Below are 8910 nucleotides of genomic sequence, written 5' to 3'. Positions count from 1 at the left end.
ATGCTATCGCAGCTTTTTGTGCTGGTTTTCCTGTGTCTATCATGGCCCCTAGCCGTGTCTGCGATCAGCGCTGCTCGACTCGCCGAACTTCGCAACGCCACTACCCAAGTCTTTCATCATGGTTGGGACAACTACATGCGAATTGCCTTCCCAGAGGATGAGGTTTGCGGCCTTCAAAGTTTCATCGGAAGACGGATATCATACTAAATTTTGCTCATAGTTGCGCCCGATCTCCTGCACCCCATTAACGCGCGATCCCGCGAACCCCGGAAACTACGACCTCAACGACGTCCTCGGGAACTACTCCCTGACCCTCATCGACAGCCTATCGACTCTGGCGATCCTCGCAGGAACACCATCCGATGAGAATACTGCTGTTTGGGCTTTGCAAGAATTCCAGGAGAGCGTGGCGGCTTTCGTCAAATACTACGGAGATGGGAGACGCGGGTCTTCTGGACAAGGACTAAGAGCACGGGGCTTCGACCTTGACAGCAAGGTTCAGGTCTTCGAGACAGTCATCAGGGGTGTAGGTGGACTGTTGAGCGCGCATCTGTTCGCCATTGGAGAACTGCCCATACCAGGTTACAACCCAGGCCACGTCTTCAACGAGGACGAGGAGTCCGACCCGCTCGAGCTGCCCCCGATAGCCTGGCCGAATGGGTTTAAGTACGATGGCCAGCTTCTCAGGCTAGCGCTTGACCTCGCGGAACGACTACTGCCTGCTTTCTATACAAAGACGGGGCTACCATATCCGAGGGTTAACCTGCGACATGGTATCCCGTTTTATATCAACTCTCCACTGCACAAGGTCTCGCGCGATGACCCTGATTCGCCTCAAGCCACGAACGAAAAGACAGATACATGCAGCGCGGGGGCAGGAAGTCTTGTTCTGGAGTTTACCGTGCTCAGTCGGTTGACGGCCGATCCTAGATTCGAGCAGCTGGGTAAACGAGCATTCTGGGCAGTTTGGAAAGCCAAAAGCGACATAGGACTCGTTGGAAACGCCATTGACCCCGAAAAGGGCGAATGGGTCAGCTTCGACTCGGGCATCGGTGCTGGTATCGACAGCTTTTTTGAATATGCTCTAAAAAGTCATATTTTGCTGTCGGGCCATGAGCTGCCCAACATCACCGTAGCTGATCCGCCTGCGGATCGACAATGGCTTGATCCTAACACGTTACACGATACTCCTTTGACGCCCGAGGAGAACTCTGCGGGTGCTTTTCTGGAGGCCTGGCATCATGCGCATGCAGCTATTAAACGCCACTTGTACAACGACGCACACCATCCGTACTACATGACTGGACACCGGACCCGTGGATACGCTTTCACGAGCTGGATTGATAGTCTGGCAGCCTTCTATCCTGGTCTACTTGCTATGGCTGGCGAAATCGAAGAGGCCGAGGAAGCCAACCTGTTGTACACAGCCCTCTGGACTCGCTATGGAGCATTGCCTGAGCGATGGTCGGTCCGCGAGAGGCAGGTTGACTCTGGCATAGGGTGGTGGCCTGGTCGACCTGAATTCATCGAGTCGAACTACTACCTGTATCGCGCCACAAACGACCCCTGGTATGTGCACGTTGGGGAAATGGTCCTCAATGACATCAAGCGACTATGTTACACAAAGTGCGGTTGGTCTGGCCTTCAAAATGTCGATACAGGGGAAAAAGCCGACCGCATGCAGAGCTTTTTTCTTGGCGAAACCACAAAGTATCTCTACCTACTCTTCGACCCAGATCACCCTCTGAACAAACTTGATGCGGCTTACGTTTTCACGACGGAGGCACACCCGCTCATAATTCCTCGACGAAGGACAAAACCGAAGAAGAAACAGAGGCACCGCCAACAAGTCAGGGATGTCGACACCTACTACGACGAGAACTTCACAAACACATGCCCTGCTCCGAAAAGACAAGTTCCTCTAACCGGATCGGTTCTGGCAGCACGGCCAGATGTCTTCCATGCGGCAAGTTTCGTCAACCTACACACCATCTCCAACCCACACAGTGGAGTTGAGTTAGTCTCCGCCGGCAAAGGAAGCAACGGTTCTATCTCTAGATACAAGGCGAACCATGCTTTCTTCCCTTGGACGTTGCCGCGTTCCATGATACCCGACAACGGTACTTGTGCAGCGTTACCTTTCAAGCCCACGCTCATCATCGAGTTTCCATCCAGCATTCAACAGGGCAGTGTCGGGAGCGCTTTCAACAATCTTTTTGCCAATACTGCAGCGTTCAAGACACCAGTGGGCGTCAGGATAGCTGCTCTTAGTGGGCTGAAAGTCCATTTCGTCCAGGAGGATTCGTTCGACTCCACATATGACCATACCTGGCGGGTGACCCAAGTCAACCACATGCCGCTTGGACGGGACGAGCCGGTCCACATCGACGCAGACCTGTTGAAGGGCATATCCGATCCCCTTTTCAATCGTGTACGATACAACGGGTTTGTGGAGCTCATCATGGTGCACGGGGAACCGGAGGAGCATAATGCCAGCGCACCGTTGCCTGCTGAAGGGTTGGAAGTTGAGATTGGCAATCTTGAGGATCAGGTTCAACTCACTGAAGAGGCCAGGTCTGAACTCCAGGAGGACCAGGCGGCGGCTAGGAGCATTAACACCGCCTACAGGTCCATGCTCAAGTCCATGATCCGCGCCGTCACATCGGTATTTGATCCAATAAACACCCCAGCGCCCCATCCCACAGGTCCCCAGGCAAAGTTCCATGTCGAGAGTTACATGGGGTCCATAGCCGTGGGGAAAGGTGCTGTCCCGCTTCCCGACATTCCGGACGCTTCGATTCCCACCGAAGACACCGCGCCAAACCTCTCCTGGCACACCGTCTATATCGCCGGCTACGGTTGCGACAGCCGCCTGCCCGACGAAGCACCCCGTCACCACCAGGTCATCGTCATGCGCCGCGGAGGCTGCTCATTCAGCGAGAAACTAGCCAACATCCCCTCCTACACACCGTCAACACGCTCCCTACAGCTCGTCATTGTAGTTGACGAAGAAGAGCTTGAGAACAACTATGTTTTTGACGCTCCAGACATGTGGGAGTACGAGATGATTAAGCCTCATCTTGACGTCGAGCAGGCGACACCGGCAGGACTGCGGCGACCGCATCCTATCGCTATGATGATGATTCGCGGCGGCGGGCCCGAGGCGTACGAGAAGTTTGGCAACGCCCTGGGCGTGGGAATTCGCAGAAAGTACTTTATCGAGACTCAGGGGCGGAAAGTCGACAACATCATCGTTCTGTGAAACAGGCAAGCATATTTCAAGGTTAGGGAGGCTTTCTCACACCAGGGGTTCATGAACTTTTGCAAAAGCATAGCGTGAGAGTGTATATACAGGTCTGGAACTAGGATGCATGATAGATACCACTTATGGAGGAGTTGCGCCGTCTTTGGAAATAGAATTGCATTTTTCGTCACATCGAGCTTCTGTCCATTGGCAATTCGTCCAAAACAAGGTTCTTGGCGCTGTGCGACATGCTTTCTAACAGTAGCGCGCCCAAGTTTCCTAATGACTGCATCTATAGCCGTCTACACCCAATGATAGGGTTGAGAATGAGTAATCTCTATCCCACGTCAGAAGAGTTCAAAGAATCAGCTGAACCTCCCCTCTGTTAAGAGTGTCGGGAGCTCTGAGTTCAACTTATGTGGGTCTCACATTACTCTGATGTCTCTAAATTTTAGTTTGACCGCACCCAAACGGCCTGTAGGGACGCGGATTTCCACCCCTCCAATAAAAACCTCCGGCGCAGTGGCAATACCGCCATAGCTGGCAGCTCCTTGTGGACTGCCTCAGGACTTGCCAATATCCAGCTTACTTCAGCTCGCCTAGCTTCCCGATATTTACTTCCTCCTCATTCCAAGAGCGCTTTGCTGCCTGCGGATGGTCTCCCCAGCATTCGCCGATAGATAGCCCTCAACGTCTCGTAGGCCTGTTATCAGCGGAGGCCCTGGGACAGCTCATCCCAGCCGCAACCCAAAACAACTCCCCCCTAACCTCGCCCGTGGCTCCAACATACCTGGGGGGCCGTCACAAAAAAAAACCGAGAAAAGTCATGGAATCACCGTTTTTCGACGGAAGGGGGCCTCGCCCTGAGAGTCAGCCCCGCGTTGCAAGCTTCCAAGGACGTTTGCAACTGCAAGAGTACATGTTCAAACCGGCATCCACACAACCAGGTCAGGCTCTCCCAACCACCACCACCGCCGCCGCACCTCTCCAATCTCCATCCCCGGCGCCGCTCCGCCGCAGCCCCCGAAAGGCGACCCCACTCGGTCCCGTCCCGTCCTCGGACCGGGTCGCCAAACGCCGTGGCGGCAGCGGCGGCAACCCCGCCAGACCATCCGCATCCTCATCCGCACCAAAATCAGGCTCGCCCTCGGTTTCCCCGAAACTCGAATCCCCAGAGCCAGCCGGCGCCGCCCCCAGACGGGAGCAGAAACCAAAACGTAAGCGCAAGGCCGCGGGCTACGCCCCGCCGGCGACCTACGCCCACCTGGACCCCCTCGTCGACATCCTCGCGCCCAACCTCCTAATCCTCTTCGTCGGCCTCAACCCGGGCCTGCAGACGGCGCGCGAGGGCCACATCTACGCCCACCCCTCGAACCTCTTCTGGAAACTCCTGCACTCGTCCGGCATAACCCCGCGCCTGTGCGCCCCCGCCGAGGACAGGGAGCTGCCGCGGCTGTACAGCCTGGGAAGCACCAACATTGTCTCCCGGCCCAGCCGCAACGGCTCCGAACTGTCCAAGGCCGAGATGGACGACGGGGTCGGGGTGCTGGAGGACAAGGTCAGGGGCTGCAGGCCCGAGACGGTTTGCATCGTGGGCAAGAGCATCTGGGAGAGCATCTGGCGCGTCAGGCACGGGAAGGGGATCAAGAAGGGGGAGTTCCGGTACGGTTGGCAGGACGAGGGGGAGAACATGGGCGTCGTCGGGGGTAAGGCTTCGGGTGGGAGTGAGGCGTGGGCTGGTGCGAGGGTGTTTGTGGCGTCGAGCACGAGCGGGCTTGCTGCCACGTTGCTGCCGGCGGAAAAGGAGAGGATTTGGCGCGAGTTGGGTGCCTGGTGTGAGAGAAGAAGAGCAGAGAGAGTGTTGGAGGCCTAACTGGTGCTAGCTGGCATGCCAACAACACCTGTACCGACCCGGGCCAGTGTTTTCACACATTATTTTCACGCTGAAAAGGAAGAAAGCAATCAAAGAGCGAATGTTTCGTTAATCAATTCCTTACTCTCGTTATTCAAAATACTTCGTTCACCCTGGTGCCCAGTGGTGGATCTGTCCTGTTTCATAGAGTCCAGCCTACCCTCGAGCGGCCCTTCGGGTATCATGTCTCAACTCCCAAGAAAGCCAAAAAGAAAATTAAAAAAATTCATACAGCCAGCCCATATTTGCGTTCCCGTTTTCATTAATTGTACAACGCAGGCATACTGGAGCCCTTGCATCCGATTATGCCGCAAATACCGTCACCAAGACTACCACTGCCATGGGCCAGAAACCGATGGTCTCCACGGCAGTCCGGAAGGCGGCAGATCCGACATCGTCGGAACCACCGGCAGCAGTCGTGCCATTGGGAAGGGTACCGTTGATAAGGATGGTTTCTTTGCCCTCGTACTCGCCGATGTTGACGACGGACTTGTTCAGGGCGCTGTAGCTGCCGTTGCCCAGAAGGGAGTTCATATAATCGGTGCTGTTGTTCTCGTCGCATCCGCAGGGTTGATGATCGGCGCAGCCGCAAAGAACTGGTTTCGTCTGGTTCTGGCGCGCCGTCTCGTTATAGTACCGGTAAGGGTAGCCGTACGGGTACATATGTGCGCCGGCGAGCCAGAGGCCAGGCCAGAAGGCCAGGGCACCACCAACGAGCAGGAATGGCACCATGTTGCCTCTCCTCGCGCCAGCTTGGTAAGGGACAGTCGCACCGCCGCCGTAATATCTGCCGCCACCGTAAGCTGGCGCAGGTCCGCTCCCTGTCTTCGTCGACCCGCCCGCACTGTCGCGACTACCACCTCTCGAAGTACTTATTATGCTGTTAGCCTGGCTGTTGGTTCAAGAGCCGGATCGGAACTGTCCAAATGACACATACCTTGAACTGCCGCCGCTGCTGCCACCACTTTTTGATCCGCCTGAACCTGAACCGCGTGATGAGCTTGAGCCTGAGCCGGAACCGGAGCCAGAACCGCCAGTGCGGCTGCCTCCTCCTTTTGACCCGGACCCACCTGATGAACCTCCGCGTCCTCCGCCGCCGCCGCCGCCACCTTTGCGCCTCCACAGCTTCTCGTCTTGCTGTGTGTTTTCGCGCTCTTCTACAGGGGCGAGGAATGCGACATCTGAGCCGTGAAGTCCGGGCTGGACGGCTGCGGTCCAAACGGGGGCGGCCAGCGTCACCGCGAGAATTGTGAGGTCTAATCTCATTTCGTTTGACAGAGGTGTATTGATGTGAATTCGGTAGTGTATGTGGTGATGTTCGGATGCGATGAAGTCCGTCGCGACTCGATAGGCCGAATTTCGATATTGGGAGCTTAAGATTTGCAGAAAAGTGCAAAAAGGTCAAGTGGAAGAAATGGCGAAGCGGGAGCGATGGTAATTTTGTCTCCTTCACGTTTCAAGGTAGTGGTGGTCAGGCGTGTCAGGTGCCAAGAGATCCCACTGCTTGCTCGCCAGCAGGGATGCTTGCACAGGCGAAAGTCCCGTCAGCCTATGTGTAATCGACTGAATGGTTGCCACCGACTATGACGGAAGGCCGGGAGGAATTGGAGCACCCCAATTGAATAGTAGTCGGACTTCGCCCTTTAGCCCTTTCTCACTCGTTGTTCTACCGACTAGCCTGTACACTGGTTCGGCCTTGGGTTGCCAAAGATCGGCGCCTGGGGAATGTTATGTGTGCTCTGGTGAATGCACAATGAAGTCAGGGCCGTTGAAAGAAGGATTGGCGTGGTGCGACCTTGTCAAGAGGTATCTTTTTAGGTGGAGGATGGCCGGTCTATGATGCAAGCAGGGGGGGCCTTGCAAGGTCTTGATAGGCGTGTGTTTGTTTTTTTGTGAGACGGCAACCCAAAGGTGGTCGGAATGATGACGAGGGGAAAGTCTTCATATTATATTCGGACGGACTTCAGCTTTTTTTATTACATCCAAAGTTCCCATAAGCTACGTAAAAGGCGGCGGCACAGCCGTAGCGATCATTCTTTCTAGGACGGGTTCATCGAAAATTGTTCCCACCCAGCTGTTTGCCCTGGAGCAACCTATGACTGCGCCTTGGCGTGTTGAACCCACGCACGGTAAGGCGTTGAGGTCCGTTCGGGGGTGTACTATCCATGCGCTACCAAATCCATTATTTCGATGTTTGCGGCCAGGAATGTCATTAGACAGGCTGCAGCCTTTACCGCTGGTGGAACAAGGCTCCGCTGTTGGTCAACCACTTTAGGTCATATGCAGCGCTTTGGCCTGACTTCTCATAAAAAGTGATGATACATAAACAATTGCTGACGGTGGGGTTTTGGGAGAAGAGTGAGCAAACTCGGGCGATGCCAAGGTGACGACACGGTACGGAATACAGATGCAAAGTACCATGAATTGTTGGTGGGTACCTTGATACACAGCCACGGGCACGCCAGGACGCAGGTCTCTGCCTAATGGGATCACAGTGATGCTAAAGCCCCTCGCTTATTATTCAAGCTTATTTGGTGGCTAATTGCATGGCTGTGCAAATAGTACGCCCCAATGAAGTGGTTAGACATCTCCATCTCCACCACTCAGCCCAATCAGCAGTGCACCTGTAGTCAACGAAATGGCGACCTTCGGACCACGCGGAGACCTTGTTCAGTGCACATCTCGCGCAGGAGCAGTCTTATTCCCCGTTTTCTTTACTGGCTCTCACTTGCCCCTGGTTGCCTTGCGGTTTGCCTTGCGCCCCTTTTCGGGCCGCCGCCGGCTTCTTACCTCATTGGTCACATTCGACAATTGGGTCTTGTGACTTGGGATACTTAGGATATGTTCCAGTCCTGGGGATTAAATGTACTCGCTACTAGTCCTCCCAAGATACATTTGTTGATATTTGTATGTATGTACTGCGCTGTCATGATCGCCAATGCCTGCGTCTTCCTGACTATGTCAACTTTTGGTTTGATGGCCTCTGATACATTTCTGACGGAGGTGTTGACTACATGGCGTCGGTGTTCCCCTTGATAGCGTATATTGCTGGACGTATTCCCTGCAGTATTGATTCCCACCACATGCTGTTCGTGGCCTGAACAGTGTCTTTAGTTAACTGCATTTGTATATATGTGTGTCATTGTATCTACTTGGTTTCGCAGCATGTAAAATAGAGGTCAAGTATTCAGGGGGCGGAGGAGGCAGCAGGGCAGTTGAGAAGTAGCAGGCATCATAGCTTCGAGAGAGTAAAACATACATAGCATTGTTCGAACGCTATTATTGAGAATCTTTCTAAGCGGCACGTATACTACAGAAGCAGTCGACCTAGATCGCTCATCAAAGGACTCAGGTTAATGGTGTGTGCCATCAGCCTGGCAACCGCCCATTAATCCTCCCGGCATATCCATACCCGGGCAGCGCTTGCTAAAGCTTGCCCATCTTAAGAGTCGCGAAAAGTAGAAAAACTTGGGGATGGGCGAAGTATTACATGCGAGAGCGGCGGGTCGTTGAAGGGGCTGGTTTGGTGGGGTCCTGAGCCTCTCTGAGCATCCTTGAGTACCATGGATTGTTAGTGCAGCAGCGGCGATGCTGACTAGCCCAGCTGGGACGTGGGGTCGCCCAAGCTTCGAGGACGTCTACCTCATCAATCGGGCGTCCTCTGCCTGTCAGGTTTGAAAACCATCACACCGCAAGGGTAAGGGTTCACTCTAACCTCGATCCACCTTCTGGCCAAAGTTTACTACTGCACCCT

The 8910-nt window shown here is 54.6% G+C and overlaps 3 protein-coding genes across 3 annotated transcripts; 2 read left to right on the top strand and 1 right to left on the bottom strand.

Moving 5' to 3' along the window:
* On the top strand, positions 1-3262 carry EsH8_VII_000679 (alpha-1,2-mannosidase MNL1 domain-containing protein; the record flags this gene model as incomplete). The annotated part of the gene is made up of 2 exons (XM_083270812.1): positions 1-162; positions 221-3262. 2 exons carry the CDS (start codon positions 1-3, stop codon positions 3260-3262), a joined length of 3204 nt encoding a protein of 1067 aa, XP_083128369.1.
* Positions 3263-4070: 808 nt separating this feature from the next.
* Positions 4071-5117, top strand: EsH8_VII_000678 (uracil-DNA glycosylase-like protein; the record flags this gene model as incomplete). The annotated part of the gene is made up of 1 exon (XM_083270811.1): positions 4071-5117. The coding sequence occupies one exon, from the start codon at positions 4071-4073 to the stop codon at positions 5115-5117; it is 1047 nt and encodes a 348-aa protein (XP_083128368.1).
* Positions 5118-5459: 342 nt separating this feature from the next.
* EsH8_VII_000677 (uncharacterized protein) lies at positions 5460-6422 on the bottom strand (the record flags this gene model as incomplete). The annotated part of the gene is made up of 2 exons (XM_083270810.1): positions 5460-6027; positions 6094-6422. 2 exons carry the CDS (start codon positions 6420-6422, stop codon positions 5460-5462), a joined length of 897 nt encoding a protein of 298 aa, XP_083128367.1.
* Between the last annotated feature and the right edge of the window lie 2488 nt (positions 6423-8910).

The sequence above is a fragment of the Colletotrichum jinshuiense genome, chromosome 7 (genome assembly GCF_051148585.1).
Source record: "Colletotrichum jinshuiense chromosome 7, complete sequence".
Lineage (NCBI taxonomy): Eukaryota > Fungi > Ascomycota > Sordariomycetes > Glomerellales > Glomerellaceae > Colletotrichum > Colletotrichum jinshuiense.
This window is presented reverse-complemented; position numbering and strand designations above follow the sequence as displayed.